Source organism: Oreochromis aureus, linkage group 17 (genome assembly GCF_013358895.1).
Source record: "Oreochromis aureus strain Israel breed Guangdong linkage group 17, ZZ_aureus, whole genome shotgun sequence".
Taxonomy (NCBI): Eukaryota; Metazoa; Chordata; class Actinopteri; order Cichliformes; family Cichlidae; genus Oreochromis; species Oreochromis aureus.
In genome coordinates, this window is record NC_052958.1 from 37,067,757 (window position 1) to 37,090,710 (window position 22,954).

The following is a 22,954-nucleotide window of genomic DNA, read 5'->3' on the forward strand; positions in this document are numbered from 1 at the left end:
AGCAGAGCGTTATGTGGCAGTACGGTATAGTAAGTGTGTGCTGGAGGTACCACAGAGGTTTCTGGATATACCGTTCAGACTGAGGTGGAGCTCAACCATTTTTGGATATTGGCCCTTTTCTTCTTTTTAAAAAATATTTTAAGGTAATTTTTTTGTTTAACCGGTTTGGGTTCGCGGTGTGAATTAGTCACTGTTCCAGTGACAAGATAAGATACAAAGATTACTTTTGAATTACAGAAATTATTGAATTAATCTTGTTGGTCTTTGGTGCAAAATGTTTGTAGACTAGTTATCGGGCAGCTTTTGCGCAGAGTGTGTTGTGCGTTTCACTGATAACTTAGATATACTTAAGAATCGAGGTTCAGTGTCAGAAAACAGCAGTGAGCTAACGTTAATACAAAACTCTTTGCTCGGTGTTCAGCTGTTCATTAGCCAGTTAGAATAAAGTATCACACAAACTAGTCAAACAGTGCCTAAAGGGCAAAGTCAGCAAACAAATGCATTTTTTGTGATATAAACTTTAACTTTAACTGCAGCTTTTTTGTAAGGGTGACAATATTATTAATAATATAAATTCACGGTAAAAATGAAAACAAACAAGTTACAGCTCGTGGCTGACAGAATAAGAATTTAACTCCTGTCTTTTTTCAATGTATTCATATTCCAGAATCATGTAAAGTCATTACCATTCACTGATATGTAATGGAGTCGCCTTATTGTTTCAATTGTCCCAATGCAGTCTGTAGTCTATGTGAGAAATGGCAGGAAAAGACACTTAATTTCTTATTTTATAATAAGTTTCAGATTTCCTCTCTTGAAAAGGGTTCAGTGAATCTTTCTTAAGGAGCTCCATGCAGCTTCATTAGTCTTGCTTCACTGGAAGATTTCGTGTCCAGCCATGATCTCAAAGCTCAGACTCTTTCTCAGATAGACTGGAATACACTTCCACAGCCAGTAACAGCAGACTTGTTGGCCTGTGCACTTCCACACCGACTTTCTCATCAGCTCCTGAAGTATAGCATTAGTGGGCTTTGGTCCCTTCTCATGCTGGGGGCCTGTGCTGTAGTCTCTAATCCAACAGGGAGGAGACCTGTGACAGAAAAGATTAATAGTCTGGAGTGCTCTGCTCTGTTTAGTTTTCCCCCCTCAATTAATGAACAATCACAGCCCTTTTCAAGTTTAATTTCCAAACTATGATATCATAGCAGGTTTGTTTTGTGCTGACATGTGAGGAAAAACTTAAAATGTTGCGTTTGTATTTAGTGGGAATTAATCTGTAATTACAGGCAAATGGACAAACGTTAGGGAGTGGCATGGTGTGACAAGACAGTGTTTACTTCTCACTTCTTCTGTGCAGTTAATGTTTGCATCCTTCAGCCACAGCTCATCGGGAAACAAAAGCTCTGAGGCATGGCGCCCGCAAGCATTCCTCTGGGTATTAGTCTGCCCTTTTGTCAAGGCTGACCTTGTTTATTCAGTTGGGGTAGAAGTTGTGGCCTGTAGCTGTAATTTTCAATTAAATCATCGCTATTGTGATTATAAATCCTGCAGTGCTTTAACATGACAAAAACACAGCTGTCCTTTTTTTTTTTACTCACTCGTGTTTGGGAGTTCAGAGGAGGAACGGACGAGATGTTTGAACCTTTCTCATCATCTCTGTGTCTCTTGTCAGAAACACCATGCCAAACTGGGGAGGAGGCAACAAGTGTGCAGCATGCCACGGGACAGTTTACCACGCGGAGGAAGTGCAGTGTGATGGCAAGAGTTTCCATAAATGCTGTTTTCTCTGCAGTAAGTACGCGTTGCATCAAAATGCAAATATAACTTTATCTGGAATACGACTGAGCAATTTTTCGGCCGTTCCTGCCAGCAGGACGGCCAGTGAACTTGGTTTCGCCTCCTCAGGTCACCTAAGAAAGCTTGCTCTGACATTTTGCTCACTAATCCTCACCCCAAACCAGCCTCAAAATGTCAGTGAAAATGTTCCAGTGAAGACCTCGCGAAGACATCAGGATGTTTCTCCATAGAGCTGCTGTCAAGAAAAGAGCAAAACAGTGTGAGCCACAAAAGGCGGGTTTCTTCTTTTTGAGCAGCTCTGTTACAAAGACAGCTTTGTCTGACCCAGGAGGTGATGAGCAAGGGCACTTGCTGTTCCTTTTTTGTCCAAATTCTCCGTTTTCTGACATTCACTGATTTTTAAGAAAGATAGCTTTATGCTGACAGAGAGGTCACACAGCCTCATATGACTCTGTACACTATCTGTGTCTTTGTCTCGCCTATTTGTTCACAGTCAGTGCCTGTGGCAACACATGGGGTATACTAGTATACATGTAGTTGAAGCAAAGAGGAAGTACTGTGAAAAAACTACAGAGGGAAAGTAAGGAATTAGGTGCCATTTGATGGGACATGCAAGTCTTGTTTTGACAGTGTTGGCTGGGAGACGTGCAGACGTGAATGGAGACATTTTTCCTGCCAGTTGTGTGAAATCTGAAACCAGATTCAGAGAGTCTTGTAGTGAAGGCCATTGTGTAAAGAATTCAGCTAATCCCAGCAGCCAGCGTGGGCACAAGCGTGCAGCCTAAAGCAGCCGTGGAGCCTTTGTTTTTACAGACGCTGCTTTCTCTGCTAAGACAAACCTGCCAAGATGCTGTCAATTTTTCCAATACCTTTGGTATACAGCCAGAGTCAAGCTGGAATTAATTTTCTTTAACCTCTTACTTTATCCTATTTAAATACTTGCAGTTGCAATCAAAATGATGTTAAAGTTACAAGAGAACACTGGAATTTGAAGAATCTGTTTTTGTTGATTATTGTAGATGTGAACTTTAAATGCCAGAGGTCTTTGAACCTCTCATTCTTAGCAGCTGACCTGCTTTCAACTAATTTTCACATTCTTGAACTGGCTCTTCAGACCTTTGCTGCTATCAGATATTTTACTTTCCCCCCTTGGACGCCTACTAGGAGTAACCCTTATTTCTGTCATATTTCAGGGCTGCTTAAGGAACAAAAAGACTGGGTGTGCATTAGAAGTAACTGAGGGTGATCTCTGCCTGTAGAGGCTACTATGGCTACTCTTTGAAAAACCTGGAAACTATTCGAATGTTCCTTTCCAAAAGTTGATTCTGTTCATCTGAACGTAGCCTTTTCAGTGGGAGAGATATTCTAATGTTTGCCAAACCGCGTCTTTATTGATGTATGCTGAGGTGTATACTGGTCATTAAAGTTACACAGGAGGATAAAACAGAAACTACAAACAATCTTCAGCTCTTTTCATTCCCACAGTTATTGTTGACAGAAAGTGGACTGCTTTCAGCTGACACTGTAAATTACCCTTCCAGGTACATTATGCCATTCAGAACAAAGTTAGTTACGAGGGGAGCAGGAGGGCCATGTTTCAGATACTGGGTGGAGTACTCAAAAAATGAATTTTGAGCCCTGCATGGCTAATTTAGGAAAGCCCAAAGAACACAGAGTTAGAAGTTAGCATAATAGGTGAGCACAGACACACAGCTCACCTGCTCTTTGTGTGCTGCTTGTGAGAGGGACACAGTTTTTAGAACACTGACTTTAAGGGAAGAATGACTGTAAAGGGAAAGAAACAAGGAGGAGGAACTGAGGGGCTGCACTAAAACCCAGTAAAAGATTGAATATGGATGGATCTGTGCTACTCTAAAGGAGTCTAATAATAAATATTAGAATTTCACCTAGTACTTAAAATCTTTATAGTATTTCAGACATGTCATGTGCTACATGTAAGCAGTAAATACATGTAAATGTAACCAAGTGAAAAGAATTTTAGAAGTCCTTTCCTCTCACATAACTGCTGCTCTTTGTGTGTCCACAGTGGTCTGCAGGAAGGGTTTGGACAGCACCACTCTGGCCAGTCATGACCAGGAGATCTACTGCAAATCTTGCTATGGGAAAAAATACGGTCCTAAAGGCTATGGCTATGGACAGGGAGCAGGAACACTCAACATGGATCGGGGAGAACGGCTGGGAATCAAGCCTGAAGAGTAAGCTGGACTTCAATGAATGTTTCATTCAATTCAATTCAGTTTCATTCGTAGAGCGCCAAATCACAGCAACAGTCACCTCAAGGCGCTTTATATTGTAAGGTAGACCCCACAATAATACATACAGAGAAAAACCCAACAATCAAATGACCCCTATGAGCAAGCACTTTGGCGACAGTCGGAAGGAAACACTCCCTTTACATAATGATTAAAGCGTAACTCTGACTAACTGTGATCACAATGCAGTTGTCATGAAATAACATGTGGACATGTTATCACTACTGTATGCATTGATGTAACTTTGCTGTATACTGGCTCTGCTTCGTCTGAGTTCTGGTGACGTTTATTGTTTCTGTGTGTCTGCTGGGAGTTTAAAAAGTGTTACCTTTGTGTAAATTCCCTACAATGTTGCCAGTAACTATCAAACTATAATATCTTAACAAAGCATCATTCATCAGACATAATTACACAGATGTAATGCTGCGGTGTGGTTGTCGAGGCCACTGTTTAGTGTTGCATTATGTGTTATGGTCTTTATAAGCTGTGGCTACTGACTGTCACAGTGCCATTGTCTCTTAACAGCACGTATTTATGGAACTGAGCTTGAAGTTGCTCCCAAATACACAAACTACTTCACACAGAAACCAGAAATAGAGGTTATTATGCAGCTATGTAGGTGAGCACTGTCCTGTAAAAATGAATCTTTGCCTGATTTGAAATTATCACCAGATGCAATTTAAATGTGTACAAATGGCAAAAACAAGACAATCTGTATGTTTGCATACAGATCAGCTTGCCCGTGTCGTTCACAGTAAAGATTTCATAACCATGAATAAGCCTCTGCTCTTCACAGTCCCGGCCCTTTTCTGCAAGAACCACAGCGCTTCGAGAGAGGAAAGAAACCTTACAGAAATATTGGCAAAACTCCACTTCTTTATCAAATCCAGCTTGGCTAAGTCAATTCCCAGATGTAGATCCACAAGATTCCTACACAGTATGGAAGGAGTAGTATAGAATTTGGATCTGGATAAAGAGACAAAAAGAGTATGGAAACATATTTTTGTTTTTACACTAATGCGAGTATTGTCTTTAAAAATTAGAATTTCTGGAAATAGATTCTATAACCAGTGTTTACCTCCAATAATAATCATTTGATTCTACGGGGTTTTGGTGCAGAGCTGGGTTGCTTTAAAACTGTGAGAATACAGGCTTCTCACTGTTGAGCATTAGCTATAGTAAAATGCCATGCACCAACCTTTTTGGGTTATAATGTTAGTACAGTATGGATGTACAGTATCTCACAACACAGTACATTGTAACAGTGGGTTTTAAATCCATTTAAAGCCAAGAAGGCAGCGGGTCCAGATGGCATCAGCTCAAGGGTCGTCAGGTCCTGCGCGGACCAACTGTGTGGGGTGATGGAGCACCTCTTCAGCCTGAGCCTGAGGCTGGGGAGAGTCCCACAGCTCTGGAAAACCTCCTGTGTTGTACCAGTGCCAAAGACTTCACGCCCCAAGGACCTCAACAGCTACAGGCCGGTGGCTCTGACATCCCACCTGATGAAGACCCTGGAGCGGCTGGTCCTGGCTCAGCTTCGGCACCTGGTGAGCTCATCACTGGACCCACATCAGTTTGCATACCAGCCTGGCATTGGAGCGGATGATGCCGTCATTCACCTCCTACATCGTTCCCTCGCTCACCTGGAGACCGCTGGGAGCACTGTGAGAATCATGTTCTTTGATTTCTCCAGTGCCTTCAACACTATTCTTCCCACAGTCCTGAAGGACAAGCTGGAGAACTCAGGAGTGGACCATCACCTCACAGCATGGATACTGGACTACCTCACCGACCGACCACAGTATGTGAGGACTCAGGGCTGTGTGTCAGACAGGGTCGTCTGCAGTACGGGGGCCCCACAGGGAACGGTTCTGGCTCCGTTCCTCTTCACCATCTACACTGCAGACTTCTCCCACAACTCCACCCAGTGCTTCCTGCAGAAGTTCTCTGATGACTCTGCAATAGTCGGCCTCATCACTGATGGGGACGACAAGGAGTACAGAGGACTGACTCAGGACTTTGTGGACTGGTGCCAGCTGAACTACCTCCAGATCAACGCCAGTAAAACCAAGGAGCTGGTGGTAGACTTCCGCAGGCACAAACATCCTCCACTGCAACCACTGAACATCCAAGGTATGGACATCGAGGCTGTGGACAGCTACAGGTACCTTGGTGTTCATCTGAACAACAAACTGGACTGGACTCATAACTCAGACGCCCTCTACAGGAAAGGGCAGAGCAGGCTGTACCTGCTGCGGAGACTCAGGTCGTTTGGAGTAGAGGGCCCCCTGAAGACCTTCTATGACTCTGTGGTGGCCTCAGCCATCTTCTATGGTGTGGTCTGCTGGGCGGCAGCATCTCTGCTGGGGACAGGAAGAGACTGAACAGGCTGATCCGAAGGGCCAGCTCTGTTCTAGGATGCCCTCTGGACCCAGTGGAGGTGGTGAGTGACAGGAGAATGGTGGCTAAGCTGTCATCCCTGATGGACAACATCTCCCACCCCATGCAGGAGACTCTGACAGCACTGAGCAGCTCATTCAGTGGCTGCGGCACCCACGGTGTGGGACGGAGAGACTTCGCAGGTCTTTCCTCCCCACTGCTGTCAGACTCCACAACAAAGACTTCAACTGATCTAACACACACATGTGCAATAACACTAAGTGCAATACTCTTTACCTGAAAAAGTTGTATTTTTTTTACTCAGTTGTATAAAGCATTTGCATTCTATTTTTATCCTATTGTATATTTTATTCTATTTATTCTACTGTATATAGTATTTTATTTTATTTTATTCAATTCTTTACAGTTGTGTACAGTATTCTTATTTCTATTTTATTCTATTCTTATTGTATTCTAATTTTGCTATATAACTTTAGCACTGTCCACTTCCTGCTGTGACAAAACAAATTTCCCACGTGTGGGACTAATAAAGGTTATCTTATCTTATCATTCCTTTACATGAGAAACATGTTTGTCCTTTGATGTCTGATAAGATCTGATTCATCTGCCATGAAGTCTGCAGATATGAATCTTGGAAATGGTGTCATTTTAAAATGGAAATTGTGTGAACCCAGAGTACAAGATGAGGCAAGTCTGAAATTCAGAGTAATGATCTAAGAGTGAAAAACATCATCTAACCGAACAGGATCGTTGCTTTCCATCACGCTTCCAGCCTGTAGCCCGGGAATGGGTTGGCTATATTTTCTGGACACTCCTAAGGCAAAATTACATCTGAGGTTTTGTCACACTGCATAATAGTAACCTTCTATATCCTTATGATGTAAAACCACCAAAAACAAACCAGAAAGCACATCGTAACACATACCTACCCAAAATGTTTACCCTGCCTCAGACGCCAGGTGATTAGATTATGAAAGAGTTATTATGTAACCAGAAGGATCTCGCTCACCCTGCTGTATCCTCCATCACAAAGACCTTCATTCAGGGGCCACTGAGGCTGGCAGTCACCCTTTGATAAGCATTGCTCCGGGCCCCATGGTGCCCTGCTCATTTTCCCACCATTGGCAGAGAATAGACACCAGAGCAGTCAGGTTCAGCAAGTTTGTTTGTTTTTTTCTGGATCTTAATGTTTTGCATCCTACTTTGTTCAATACTACCACCACAAATAGTCTGATATGTTGATTTTTATGACTCTGGCCTGTAAATTCAAAGATTTCAATGTCAGTCTGACTAAAATGAGAGTTGAATATGTGAACAATAAATTAACTTTTCCTCTGAAATAATTTGTCATATATTTATTTGCCCTTTCCCACCCAAGGACCCAGACTCACAGACCCACGACCAACCCCAACCCGTCCAAATTTGCTCAGAAGTTTGGCGGTTCTGAGAAATGCGCCCGGTGTGGAGACTCGGTTTACGCAGCCGAGAAGATCATGGGGGCAGGCAAGGTGAGAGTTTTATCTGAAGTATGTTTAAAGATCACACCACAGATCTTCAGTCTCTCTGCTTTTCAGGCTTTAGTGAAACTGGCACACAGTAGACCGTGGCTCAGGGGGTTGGGAAGGGCACCTGTAACCGGAAGGTCGCCGGTTCGATCCCCAGCCTCTCTGTCCTGGTCGTTGTGTCCTTGGGCAAGACACTTTACCCTACCGCCTACTGGTGTTGGCCAGAGGGGCCGATGGCGCGATATGGCAGCCTCGCTTCTGTCAGTCTGCCCCAGGGCAGCTGTGGCTACAACCGTAGCTTGCCTCCACCAGTGTGTGTGAATGTGAGCGTGAATGAATAATGTCATTGTAAAGCGCTTTGGGTGCCTTGAAAAGCGCTATATAAATCCAATGCATTATTATTATTATTATTACTTTGTAGGGCTTCACCAAAATCACCCAAATGCTTCATGTCAAGGACACGTTTGTTGTTCTCATGACCCCCATGAGCCAGTACATCATTGAATGCTGGTCAATCCAGTCTTGGACATAATAAACATAACAGCAGGGATGTGTTATTTTGCGTCATTTATAGTTGGTTGCTCAAGGTTCACAATACTGAAGTCACAAGCAATCCAGTGAATCAAAAGCTTCGGCTTCAGCTGACATTGGATATCCCTAATATGGTCGTGTCAGGCACAAAACTCTGGTTTGTGATAGGCAGCCAATCAGAGAGTGCTTACAGATAGTAGATCTGCAACAAGGATTACTGTGACTCATGCAAAGCTACAGTCGAAGTGTCTGAGATGACAACAAACAGAGTTGAAATCAGCATATTAGGTGCCCTTTAAACCAGAGAGATGCATCTCTGAATATGAATCCAATATGAACCTTGAATTGAGGCATCTGCTCAAGACATTGTCCAAGTCAACTATTTAACTTTCACTAGTTCAGCCAAGTTTCAAAAATTATTACCCTTGGCACAAAATGTTATGAATTTATTATTATGTTAATGTGGACTTGCTTTAAGAACACACAACTGCACCTTTGTGCTGTTTTTGTTCTGTTTGCAGTATAGACACCTTTAAATCTGTTCCATCTATGGAAATCTGCAGTGTGATTTAATGTTATTCAGAAAACACTTTTCTAGTGTGCAGACTCCACTCAGCTCTACACAACTCTCATCAAACACAGCTTTAGCTTGAACAGTCCCAGCACAAATGAGGTCCTTGAACTCCACTGGATCACGGTCTGCAAACCACAGGGGTGAGACTGGTTTGACTGGATTGAACACACATGGTCTTGCCTGTGCTGAACCACACGCTGGAGGTTTGCTGCGGTTTCTCCTAATGAGAGAACGCAAATGCTGTTTTTCTGATTGAAGCTGTTCCACAGAGTCTGGATGGGAGCTTCCGGACAGCTGGTGTTAACCGGACGAAGCCTGCTGTAGTCAATGCTCTGATTTACGTCTTGGGATGTATCGGCAGGATGTTTTCAGAAATCAATAACTCTCAGAGCAGTTGCTCATATGAAAAGCTGTCCATGGAGGACAAAAGATTTGTGTGCTGGATTTCTGTTTCCTCTCAAAGTGGGAGGAGTGGATCATTTCCTGTCAGTGATCACTTGTGGCTTCATGCATGAGCTGGGTAACATCTGGTGATGTCATCAGAGCTGTTAATGTGTTTCCTAATGGGAGGAGAGGCTGTACTCATTGGCTAAAACACGATCTGTAATTTTCTGTGTAATGAAAATGCCTCAGGCCGTTGGAAAGCCAAGATGCTTTAATTGGATTTAATAAAAGCACTGATGATATATGATCCAAGAAGCATGTGCAGGTATCAGCTGTCATAGAATTGACCTGTCATTGTATGAGCCTTGCAGTTTAATCTAGATGTGGAATAAAAGCATAATGGCTGATATGAGATCAAATCTTTCTGCTTTTCGTTGCAGCCATGGCATAAGAACTGTTTCCGCTGTGCAAAATGTGGCAAGAGCCTGGAGTCGACCACCCAGACTGAGAAAGATGGAGAAATCTACTGCAAAGGTGAGATAAATCTAAATAATTTGCAATGCTTCATTCCAGCGTTACAACAAAGTGCTTTAGATACAATTTAGATTTCCTGAAAAGGTTTCCAGAGAGTCGCCTCCACTACCATAATAACTCCACCCAGGAATTAAGAGAGATTACTTACAGCTTCTACAAAGCAATCCCAGCAGCAGCGCATTTTCCCACTGGATGGATCGACACTATAATATTATATAATAATAATAATGATATTATTAGATTAGATTAGATATTATTAGATAATATTCAATTCAATTTTAATTGAGTTCAGTTTTAATTCAGTAATTCAGTTCAGTTGCCCAGACCTTACAATGATACAGAGCAAGCCCCACCAATCAGACGACCCTCTATGAACAAGCGCTTGGCAACAGTGGGAAGGAAAAAGTCCCTTTTAACAGGAAGAAACCTCCGGCAGAACCAGGCTCAGGAAGGGGCAGCCATCTGCCACGACCAGTTGGGGTGAGGGGAGGAAAGGTGTGTGTGTGACTTGATGGGTCGAAATTCAGGTTCCAAATGTATGTTGGGGAACACTGCTGTTCAAACCTGTTTGCGTGGGGGAACCGGTCAGATTAAAGTTTGCTTAAAAGGACCTCCTCCAAAAGGAGGAGAACTAAAACTGTTTTTATTTTCCACACAGCTGCACCAAGGCCCTGTGTTAAGTAAATAAGGATTAATCTACTTGAGTAAAGTTGAGGATTAACAATAAAAATATGGAGCTGAAAATGATTGTGGTAGATTTGCTTTAATGCAGAAACTGGAGTCAGGTTTGTTTGGACTCCCCGTGTCCTCAAATATCTAACCAGGAAGACTGATAAGTGGTATTGGATTGCAATGACTTTTGGTACAGGGTTTCAGAGCCTCTTTGGGGTAAATGTGTGTGTTCCTTTAACTTTCTGCTGCTATCAGCATTATTGAAATAGTGCAGTTTGTGACCAAATACCTGCAAAGCAGATAGCATTCCATCTGTCTCTGATGTACATTTGGTTAAAAGCTTTTTAGCATGCTAGCATGTTAGCATGTTCATTGAGAGAATGCTAATGCCATGCTAACTCATTTTATTTACCTTAGTCAACCAAAATAACAATGAGACATCACAGCCAGGAGGCAGGAAGGGGGTGTGTGTCTGAAAATCAAGTGATAACAGACGAGACATTGCATTTACATACATCAGCCTCAGGCCTGAGCCAGGGGAACATTTAAAGCTGCTCACTTTTAAGATTGTGCTGTGTGTCCTGTTAGTCTTCTGACTTGCACAAGGGATGATGCCTTCACATAAAAGAGACAGAACGGTTAACTTGTTACTCACAAACACAAAGTCAGCTAATTGTTTATTAGATCAGTAACGGCATTATGCAAATTATTCTTTGCTCCTGTGCCAGTGGATGTGATCACATCTGCAAAAAGTCAAACTGGATGGACTTTCTGAAGTGAAACATGCTGTAGCTGGTGTTGTGTCGCATGTTTTCTGTGGGTTTGGCTCTGTCATATTAACAGAGCCTCACCAATTTGACCTCCACAACAAGCTCTCTCTCTCTCCTCTTAGCACAATGGGATGCTTTACTTGAACAGAAGAGTGAGACACACCGGCAGAAACAGTCATAAACACAACTGTCAGCAGATCTTGTTTGCTGTACGTCACAAGGAAACCGTGCACTGATGGGCAGGAATGTTGCAACTCGGCTCTAAAGACAAACACCCTCAGCTCTGCTGCTGCTATCAATCAATCTGACGGCTCGCTGTCCTCTAACAGACACGTCCGCTCTCTGTTTCAGCAACATCTGGATGCTGTTACCGTGCCCCGCCTGAGTGTTTCAAAGACAGATGTGTACAGCAGATACGATTTTTGCAGATAGAGCTCAAGGAAACGCTGCAGTTTATTGAACGAAATCTAGGAATGCTACACAGAGAATGGAAATTCTGCAGGTCTTCGTTTTACCACAACCCAAAGAGCGGGATATTGAATCGTAACACGTGCATGTTAAATAAACAGCTAAAGCTGGGAAAGCAGGCGCTACTGAAAGGACTGGAAACACACGTACACACAGGAGGTTTCTGTGGCAGTGATTAGATCTGCTCAGTCACTGGGTCACGGAGGTCAAAACTCTAAGTGCAAGCAACAGGAAAACAAACTGCTTTCACAGCAGACATCTTGACACAGTTGTGTTAATGGTGGTTAAATCCACCTACGAAGGTCCTGTTGGTTCATATTATTGGTTGGTTTATGGACCAAACGAATGGTGAAGAAAGGTGATTTTAAGTGAGTTTGAACGTTGCATTGTTGTTGGTGCCAAACAGGCTGGTCTGAGCATTTCAGAAACTGCTGATCTGCTTGGATTTTCCCCACACACCCATCTCTAGAGTTCATCAGAGAAGGGTCCAAAACGAAGAGAATAGCCAGACTGTTTTAAGCTGATAGGAAGGCAACAGCAACTCAAATAACAACTCATTACAGCCAAGGTATGCAGAAGCATCATGTACCACTCCTGTCAGCTGACAACAGGAAACTGAGGCTACAGTTTCGTCTTGATGCATTTTCAATCATCCAGGTAAGTAAATCTCCAAAAGTTGATTCTGTTCATCTGGACATGGCGTTTTCAGTGGGAGAAACGTTTCTACTCAGCTGCTTTATACTGAGAAAGAAGTGGACTCTCTTTCTCCCACAGCTGCTCAGCCACATTAACTGTTTCCCTTTCTCTTTGGGCTATCTGAGTGTACTCATTTTACGAGGTGTGAGACGTTTGTCAGCAGTGGCAAGAAACCTTTGGTTACAAGCAGAAACAGACACTGACATGCGGGCTGCACTAAACAGTATTAGGTACTGGGTAACTGTTTTAGGCACTTAAAATAGAGGACAACGAACAGCAGGGCCAGTCTTTGCCTTTAAAACAGCACCAATCTCCTTGCAGTTCAGAACAGCTTTGAAAACTTGGTTATTTCTGCCTTTTTATTCAGTCACTGATTGGCAGATATTATCTGCCACAGTGCAAAACATATGATTATGAGTGTTAGGCCAGTACATGTCAACTACATGAAACAAACCTGACTAAAATAACGGATGATGGCTCTACAGAAACAGATCTAAAGTTTCGATGCATTCTCAATCATCCAGGAAAGTAAATCTCCAAAAGTTGAATCTGTTCATCTGGACGTAGCGTTTTGTGGGAGAAACGTTTCGTCACTCATCCAAGTGACTTCTTCAGTCTCAGCTGACTGCAGGTTTCCCCAAACCTTATAAACAGTACATTTGCATAATGACTGAAACCAGCCCACCAAAGGAACAATGGGCTGGGAGGGCAGTTCCTTTATCATTAATATGCAAATTCTCATGAACATTGATCAACAACCACTGATCAAAGACCTCTGATCAATGGCCATGAGTCCCATTCACAGAGAGTTGGGGAATGGCTGCAATCACAGCATTGTAAGATGGTGACAGATGTACCCTTATGCCCCCTCCTCAATTCAGAGATGGTCTTTCCCTTTTCACGTAAATGGCCTCCTTGACTCCGCGCTCAAACCAGCGTTCCTCCCTGTCATCATTGAAAGTGTCCACTGGCCTGTAGGTGTAAATAGACTGCAGAGTCCTGGCCTGACGAGGAAGCTCTTCTGTGTTGTGCCATCCGCTTCACCAGACGTTGTTTGGTTTCCCCGATGTATAAATCCTGGCAATCCTCCTGGCACTTAACAGCATACACTATGTTACTCTGTTTGTGTCGGGGGACCTGACCCTTGGGGTGGACCAATTTTTGGCCTAGCGTGTTTTGGGGTTTAAAAGCCACCGAGACGCGGTGTTTCGAAAAAATGCGTCTCAACTGCTCCGATACTCCTGACACATACGGGATCAGTATGGGTTTTCACTTAGTCACCGGTTGTCCGTCTCTCCTGGAGCTTTCTTTAGGCGCCTTCCCAGCTTTGACAACAGTCCAGCTGGGATAACCACATTTACTCAGGGCCTTCTTGATGTGATGTTCTTCTGCTTCCCTGGCTGCTGTGTCAGTGGGGATGGTGTTCGCTCTATGTGTTCGCCATTGATCAGAGGTCTTTGATCAGTGTTTGTTGATCAATGGTCATGAGAATTTGCATAATCATGATGAAGGAACTGACCTCCTAGCCCATTGTTCCCTCAGTGGGCTGGTTTCAGTCATTATGCAAATGTCACACCATCTCAAAATAGTTTCTTGAATATGACAAGTTCATTGTCTGTAACAGCCTTGACAGTCACTAGATCTCAATCCAGTAGAGCACCTCTGAGATGTAGTGGAATGGGAGATTCACAACCTGGATGTGCAACCAAGCAAACTGTGTGATGCTGTGAAACAATATGGATCAACATTTTGGAGAAGTTTCCAGCACTTTGTTGAACCTTTGCCACCAAGAGGTGGATCGTCTGGCTGAGTGGTGCGACACAAACAACCTGCTGCTTAACACCGAGAAGACCAAGGAGCTCATCGTGGACTACAGGAGGAATGCTGACCCACATCCACCCATCCACATTAAGGGGCGGCTGTGGGCGTGTGAGCAGCTTCAAGTTCCTGGGAGTCCACATCTCCGAGATCTCACCTGGACGACCAACTGCTCCAAGCTGGTCAAGAAGGCTCACCAGCGCCTCTTCTTCTTGAGGACTCTGAGGAAGAACCACCTGTCCTCAGACATCCTGGTGAACTTCTATCGCTGCACCATCGAGAGCATCCTGACCAACTGTATAACAGTCTGGTACGGGAACTGCTCTGCCTCGGACCGGAAGGCGTTGCAGAGGGTCGTGAAAACTGCCCAGCGCATCGCCGGAGCACCACTTCCTGCCATAAAAGACATCTACAGGAAGCGGTGTCTGAAAAGGGCTGGGAAAATCATCAGAGACCCCAATCACCCATCACATGGACTCTTCACCCTCCTGCCCTCTGGGAGGCGCTACAGGAGCCTCCGGACTAAGACCACCAGGTACCGGAACAGCTTCTTCCCCACAGCTGTCAGACTCCTGAACTCTGCCTCCTGACATCTGACAGCCTCTGTAGAAATTATCCACACCCTCACTTAACTTAACTGCACTACTGTATAGCTCTGTGTAAATAATCATTCTGTACATACAATAATTTTAACCTTACAACTGTTTACAACTTGCATAGTTCCCATTTCTGTATAACTGTATATCTCATATTTCTGTAAAGTTATTTATTTCATACTCTGTATAGTTTTTCATATTTATATCCTGTTCATAGCCTGTACATAGCTTGTACTCACTACAGCCTGTACATACCTATAGTTATAGAATATTCACAACATACTTCATACCGTGTACATTATAACATACCACAATAGACCCATTTCTGTAATATACTTGCATATCTATATTATTGCTAATATATATTGTAATATATCTATATCACTAAAGCACTTCTGGATGGATGCAAACTGCATTTCGTTGCCCTGTACCTGTGACATGTGCAATGACAATAAAGTTGAATTCTATTCTATTCTAAGAAATAAGTTGTGCAAGGAAAAGCAGCTCCAACCTAACATGACAAAGTGTTGTGTGTCATTTCAGGTTTACACCAAAATAAGTAATTTACTGGTAGCAGTGATTTAAGAAGCTTTCAAAAAGAATGACAATTAGAATTAGAGAGGTTTGTTGATGTTTCTTCTTTCCCTCCACAGCGTGTTACGCCAAGAACTTTGGCCCCAAAGGGTTCGGTTATGGCCAAGGAGCCGGTGCTCTGGTTCATGCTCAGTGATGGCTCAGTGGGACCCCAGTCACTCTCTTCTACATTCCTCTGCCCAACATGAACATATTTCATCCTCTATGCTTTGATGCTTAAAAGGTGCTGTTTATACAAATAAAAAAAATAAAAAAAACATGAACAAACCAACAGGTCACATTTGACTGTATTTTATTATTAAAGCCATTAAAACTGAACCATGCCCATATGTTTACATCTGAAGCGGAGTAACAGTGATGTCTGGAGGTGGGCAAAGAGGCACTGGAGATGATTATGTGCTTTCTTTTTTTTCTGCTTTTACTATCCCACATGGTGAAGGTGAGAGAGGAGGGGGCGGGGGAGACAAGAGACTTTTTAGGCTGCTGGAAGAACTAGTGAGGACTGAGATGGCTTTGAATTCATGTCCTGTGTGAGCCTGAAGTGGTGAACTGCCCTAAAGAAAAACAAAAAACAAAACTAGCCTACATATATCTATGTTCGCTTAAAAGGCATTATTAGAACACAAGAGGCTAGTTACTGATATGAAATGTACAGCTGGGTTAGGGCCTTCTGACCGTTAAAGCACACAAAACAAAGCTGCTGTGTGTCATGTTCATAGGGCAGCAGTGACATCAGCGGTTAGTAAAGATGGAGGCTTGAAACGTGTAATGATGACATAACCGTCCCATTCTGATGATGCAAACACTAGGCTCAAAAGTTTTGGAGGCCTTTATATAATATAACCTCCCTCTATCCTTAAAACTATTGCATGATCACATTTCAGCTTTTAAAAAACAGAACCAAAATAAAACAAAAATGGCATCTGCCTTAGTTCTCTAGTGTCTTTGCTTTACAATTTGTACATCCAGTGGTAATAACAAACCCAGCGGTATATAAGGTAGAAATAAAACAAAACAAAAAATGGAACATTCAAACATATTACACGCTTGCACAGGGAGGGTCCCATTGGAAAGCTGGCGACCTGAAGGACAACTTTCACTAAATACACTGGATTTGAGAGAAAGCAACCTAAAAAAGGACAAATGAACAGAATGCAGGAAAGTACTTGCAAATACTTAACATTCACTATATACAGACACAGGGCTCGCTTGGCTGTCACCATGAAGAAGACGACGATAGGGACAGCGACAGCCCGGCTGTCCCAAGCATCATACATGCAGTGGAGCTTCTCAAGAGTTAAAACGCCTATCGACAGCAGTGACGGACATCACTAAAAGCTACAGTCATACACTTGGAGTATAGTCACTCGAGTTTCTCCTTTCGGCTTGTTTGGAAGAAATCCCCCAAATGCGAGAAAAGAAAAAAAAAAAGGTCCAGGAGCACTGTTGGGCTAACACTGATGAAAAGAAAAAGCAGAGGGAGATGATGTTTATGTACAGATGCACATTCTTGACATTTCAGGTCATCCTCCTGCTGCTGCTGTGGAGCAGGCTGCGTGTGCGGGGGTCCGAACATAAAGCGATGTGAGGCGGGCCGTCCTTTTCCTTCTGTGTAAACAATGGAAGTGTCGGCGTGAAGCTCTGCTTCTGTTCAGTAATGGCCAAAATTTAAAAAAAAGAAAAATTCAAACTTAAAAAAAAATATATCAGTGCAATAATGTAGGCAGACAAATGACACAACAAACAAAACAAATAAGACTGTACAGCTTCTGAAGAAAAACACACGGAATGAAACTCTTGTAAACTCATCTGTCCTCCCGCGGCCTTCTCTTAAACTCTGCAGGTAATAAATACACTTGCTGTAGCCGCCTACAGGGGTTTGCAGGCAAACGTCTCTGCCCTCCATCTTCTACAGCTACACGTACACACGCCTTTTAACATTTTTAACTCATAAAACCTACTCAGCTAAGTTGATCTGAAATGTAAAGATGATGGCGCTAGAACATAGTTACTTTGTCTATAAATAGTTTGAAAATAAATATACCTCACATAGTATCACATTGTCTGTAGGATCGTTTCTGTCACGTTTCTAGAGCGGTTGCCGCTGAAGGAGTTGCTCTCCGTGTGCTCCCAATCCTGCGTTCTTACTGCACAGTAACTACTCTGGGGTTAAACCCCTCCTATTTGCACTAAGCCTGTGTCTCGAGAGGAAAGCAGCTTTAACTCGAGCAGGTGAGAAGTGGGACTTCTGCAGCGGCTCCCTTTAACCAAACGCTCTCCTATGACAAGTTCAGCACTGGTTGGCAAATAATCAGCTCCGCTGGAAACTCATCACGGTGCAAAATAAAAACAAAAAAACACAAAAAACAAGACCTTAAAAGAATTTCCCTTATTTCTATCATACTTTAAAATGATTTCTTGCTTTTTTTTTCATATACATGTATATATTAAAAAAAACAACTTTCTTTTATCTTTCACCACAGTTAGTTGTGACAGGAACGGCAGAGCGCCCGAACCAATCAGAAACAGACATGTACGGGGCACACGGACAGGGACACCATAAATAAGATATCAAGTGGGGGACGGGGAAAGAACAGCGTTGCCTCTTCGTGGCTCTACTTTTTCTGCAGTGTCGAGTCTCCGGATAGAAGAGCTTTTAAGTTTTGTAATTCCTCTCTCCTCGTCATTTGTGCCTGGCAGCAACGCACCGTCCAAAGAGCTCGGGAAAAGAGAGGAAGAGAGTTGGTCAGCGGCAAAGGTAGAGTAATAGTAGTAGTAATAGTAGTAAAGGTGGTGGTGGTGAAGGCCAGGGGGAGGGGGTGGGTGTGGTGTTGCCCCGTAACAGCATGCTAGTCCTGGCTGATTCTTTTTTTGTTGTTGTTTGATCAGTGAGGGAGAGATGGTCCAAAAAGCAGGTGCTCACGAGAACGCCATCACTCAGATATGCTCGCCAGAGGAGGGGTGGAGAGGGAGAGTGAGGGTCATCCTTCCATTTATCTATCCACGCTTTGCTCACACTCCCCCTTCCCTCTTCATCCTCTTACTCCTCCTCCTCTACACCAGCTGGTAGCCCGAGCCAGACGTCTGGTCGTATTCTATTGTGTACTGTGTGGTCCAGTCCACCGTGATGGGCCGGATCAGGCCGCAGCAGCGGATTTCAAAGAAATCTATGAGGTTTCTGATGCAGCCGTGACTACAGAGAGACATGAGAGGGGAATTAATGCTGCAAGCTTAAGCATTCTATACATACACATATAGTAGCCTGTTATCTGCCCCCTATTTATTCATGAATTTATTCAAACGTATTTGCACTCTGCACCATTGCATGTATAAAAATGCTATACTGCTGTGTTAAGTACATTGAGATCAAAGACAAAAACAGAGCCTAATTCTTTTTCTGTGTACAAATACAGGCCAATTAAGCTGATCCTGACCAATGAAATCTATACATCAGAAATTCAACCCTCCGATTTTAATACAATGATACATCTGAGTGAAATTACCCGCACTATCTAGTACTAATATCTAGTGTTCGACTATATGCCAGTACTTTTTAGAAATGTAGATGTTTTTTCCCCCTAAACTTAATCAGTTCAGTAAAGGTCCTGAATCTATTTTGCCTTATTTCAAATTGATGCATTTTCCTGTTAGGTACCAACTAACAACCAAAAATCTTTAACTTTTTTGTGGAAATTCAATGCCGAGAAACTGACCTGAACAGCTGCTGATTGTCCATTTTAGAAAGAAATCACTATATAGAAAAAACCCTGCTTCTGTTTTCTTGTTTTTCATTTTTTGGCATAAAAAAATCTCTGCTTCTCACCCTCAATAGTTTCTTTGGAAATAATATTTAAAATGATGCTTACACTGAAGTGAGTTTAAAAAAGACAACACTGCTGGGAGAAGTTGGTGTCATTAAACTTTTAAGAATGTAAGACAACCACAAACTCCTTTTCCCCCCTCACTGTGCAGAAGCATCCTTTGCTCCAAAGCTGGATGAGACAATGGTTTAACCTCAGCTGCAGCTTCAGTGAGCTGGTGAGAACGAAGGTCGCTTACTTAAAGGGGCTCTCGATGGAGGTGGCTGTAACTTTAAAGTGCTTGTATCTCCGAGCGTTCATCCTCTCGTTGGTGGTGATTCCGAGAGCGGCGATCTACAAGATGTCAGAGCAAAGAGGTGAGCCGCAATGTAGCACGTAACTCGCTACTGAGAGTCAAAGCGATTACAGCTGTTCTCACTTATATCACAACACCACCTCTCTGCTTTTTACAATGTACACATAACGTAAACTCGTACCTGATAGAGCTGACACATGATGAGCACGGCCACCCACATGAAGTGGAAGACACTGTTGAGGAACATCCAGAACATCCAAGGGGAGCAGGAGGCGATCTGTGTCAGATAGAGCCAGAAACCATCCTTGGCGTAACTGGTGGCGCAGTGGATCCTCCAGTCTGATTGGGGGAGGAGCGAGGGAGAACCAAAGGCGTTAGCAGAGAAACAGGAATGACGTGAGAAATGAGCAACATTTTTAAAAGTGGTATGTTCTGCTTACAGGAGATACAGCCGTACATCATCCAGCAGATCATGCAGAGCAAGAAGAAGAGGTAACCCATGAAGTAGCGGTGATTCCCACTTCCTGTACACAAGAAACAAGCGTCCTAATGTTACAGAGATACACGTCCAGTTCTCAGTTTAATTGTTTGAACAGAACTGAAGGTTAGATAACAGAGAAATGCAGAAGTAATTCCCATCATTCATTAATGCAGTGCTTCAAGTTAAGAACATGATTACTTGATTTGAGCTTGTCCCTTAAAACTCTGCCCTGTCACTCGAATAATCGGTGCTCATGCACACGTGGCTCTGTTCTTCCCCAAAATTGCACCTTGACTTTCACCCACACTTCCTGTGCTCCAGGTTAAGCTCTCTTTCTTCTCTGAGCACCAAGTTCCTGGTTGGACTCGTGCTGTGCTGGACAATAAAGAGCAGTCTGATCCACTTGACTCTCTCTGAAATGAAGATGGACTGTATCTGTGTAGATAACAGTCTGACATCGACTCTAACCCAGACTTTTGCCAAATACTGGACTCTGACTCTCTACAGAGATCAAGGAAACTTTGGCATGTGCTAAACAAAAAAATATCAGTGCTGTTCATCCTTTTTTCTTGAAGTTCAGCTACATTTTTACTGAAGGTTTTGCACACATATCTGCAGGTTTTAACTAGTTAAATGTTGTTAAAAGACTTCTTAACAACTTTAAAATGTGGATGGATGGACCAGCAGAGACACGGTACATCATCTGATTGCTTTTATAGATTTCCAACCTACATGTATACCATCCTGAGTGCCTGTGCATGAAATGTTGATGAGAATCACATATTTCAGTAGGACAGACTTTAAAATAACCTTAAATAACCTATTCCAGTGTTCAGAGAGAGACTTCACAATGGGCCAAAAGTGGAGCTTACACACGATATGACACATTAGCTTGGCACAGCTAACATTACTGGTCACATTTGTTTAATCAAAAAATCGAATTATTTTACTTCAGGATTTAAGGACCCAGTTTTATTGTGCAGGAAAACATTCATTAACTTGGGGGTGTGCAGACATGTATGATTTGTTGCGCTACAGTTGCGCAGCAGTTTTTGGGTAAAAATACAGTATTTTAATATTAGTAATATTCACTTCAGTGTATATAATTGAATTGACTGGATTTACGAGCTCTGTGGTGCCAGCAGGCTGAGAGGACTGTCAGGAGGAGGGACCTACTGTTTGTTCAGACTGTTTGCTCACTTTAAAGCTTCATTCTGACCGCATGCTTTCAAAGTGTTACAAGCCCTCTGCCGCGCCTTCCTTCCCCTATTGTCTACATGCTGCTTTTCACACCACAGTCCTCAGCACACATACTTTCCATTAGCACTTCATTTTAAGGCTGGTTTGCTTTGTGCTCCTCTTCATTTCCTGCAGCCTGTCATTAAACCATTCGTCATTGTTGCCTCGACTCTTGTTTTTACAGGTTCTTTACTTTCTATGACAAATTATTACCTGCTTGTTTATTTGTCTTACTGGCTGGGCATTAACTCTAACCTTAAAGCAATCTACACTAGGGCCCTGCTAGTGTTCCTGCAGTAAAAACATATATACATTTATTTGGCTCTCTGTTGTGCGGCAGCAGAGTAAATTGAAAGCAGAGCCTTCAGTCAGAACAGCTTAGCTGTAGCTTTTATAAAACACAATGAAAAAAGACAGCGGTGAATGTGGGGAGGAAAAACATGAGCTCTTTGGAAGTGCATGTGCTGTTGTGATCCTTGTAAATCTGCAGTGCTGTTTCTTAACATACCCACACAGTTCCCCACCCAGGGACAGTGGTGGTCAAACTTGGCAATGCAGCGGTTGCACACGGCGCAGTGTTTGGACCGAATGGGCTTCCGTATCTGCGGGGAAAAACAAATGATACGTCTTTAGCGTTATCCGTTTTGCTGGAAGTTACAGTTTGCTTGGGGGCAAAAACAAACAAACAAACAAAAGAGTTTTACCAAACAGGTGCTGCAGAATATGCTCAGATCCAGGCTGCCTGTCTCTGCAAGCTCCACAATTGTCTGAGGAGGGTAAAAAAAAAAAAAAAAAAAAAAAGAGAGAGAGAGAGGAAGAGAATGAAAACCCTAGAAATTCATCTTTGGCATTGCAACACAAGACCAAGCTGAGGCTGAATGCTCACACTGGAAGCTTGGCTGACTCACAGTGAATTGTGACAAAGGCTTATATGAATTTAAGATCTCAATTCAATTTCAATGCCTTTCTTTTTACGGCCCAGTTCCTGTGTTAGCTAATGTTGTTCCTCTTGTGTTTTATCAGCTTGCTTTAACAACAAATCTCAAAATTTGACATCAAAGGACAGCAAGAGTTGGACGGGGATCCTCCACAGGGAACAGAGGGCTTTGTAGCCTTTGTTCTGAGGTGACTGCCCAGCCGCTGCACTGTGCTAACAATGCAGGGTAAATTTAGCTCTCATCAATCACAGGATGGGGATGTGGGGCCCGATAAGAAGAAGAGCCTCTGTTGTCTCCTATTAGTGTGTGATAATGAGAGGAAGAGAGAGACATTAGCCCTCATGCCAGCATACACCAACACGTCAAAACAAACACTAAGCTCAGTCCACAAGAACAGCCTCTCTGTGAAATACACCAAAAAATAAATAAATAACAGGTTTTACCTTTTTCTTCTGCTCCTCGGATGCTTTGATGATTCCTGGATCAGACTTCCAGGATTTACCAAAGTTGTAGAACAGAGCCAGGGTGTTAATGAGGAAGGGCACGTGGACGGTGGCAAAGGGGAGAT

The 22,954-nt window shown here is 43.0% G+C and overlaps 2 protein-coding genes across 2 annotated transcripts in view; one reads left to right on the forward strand and one right to left on the reverse strand.

Moving 5' to 3' along the window:
- On the forward strand, positions 1 to 15,880 carry csrp2 (cysteine and glycine-rich protein 2). The gene is made up of 6 exons (XM_031743776.2): positions 1 to 143; positions 1,673 to 1,791; positions 3,845 to 4,013; positions 7,849 to 7,978; positions 9,905 to 9,998; positions 15,672 to 15,880. The coding sequence occupies exons 2-6, from the start codon at positions 1,680 to 1,682 to the stop codon at positions 15,746 to 15,748; spliced, it is 582 nt and encodes a 193-aa protein (XP_031599636.1). The 5' UTR covers positions 1 to 143; positions 1,673 to 1,679; the 3' UTR covers positions 15,749 to 15,880.
- Positions 15,881 to 15,887: 7 nt separating this feature from the next.
- Positions 15,888 to 22,954, reverse strand: part of zdhhc17 (zinc finger DHHC-type palmitoyltransferase 17) — a 41,639-nt gene continuing 34,572 nt past the window's right edge. Inside the window, exons 12-18 of the mRNA XM_039601086.1 lie at positions 22,830 to 22,954; positions 22,153 to 22,215; positions 21,957 to 22,050; positions 20,169 to 20,252; positions 19,910 to 20,067; positions 19,672 to 19,766; positions 15,888 to 18,805 (exon numbers count right to left, since the gene is read on the reverse strand). Coding sequence (XP_039457020.1) covers positions 18,667 to 18,805; positions 19,672 to 19,766; positions 19,910 to 20,067; positions 20,169 to 20,252; positions 21,957 to 22,050; positions 22,153 to 22,215; positions 22,830 to 22,954 — 758 coding nt within the window. The 3' untranslated portion in view covers positions 15,888 to 18,666. The remainder of the gene's footprint in view (positions 18,806 to 19,671; positions 19,767 to 19,909; positions 20,068 to 20,168; positions 20,253 to 21,956; positions 22,051 to 22,152; positions 22,216 to 22,829) is intronic.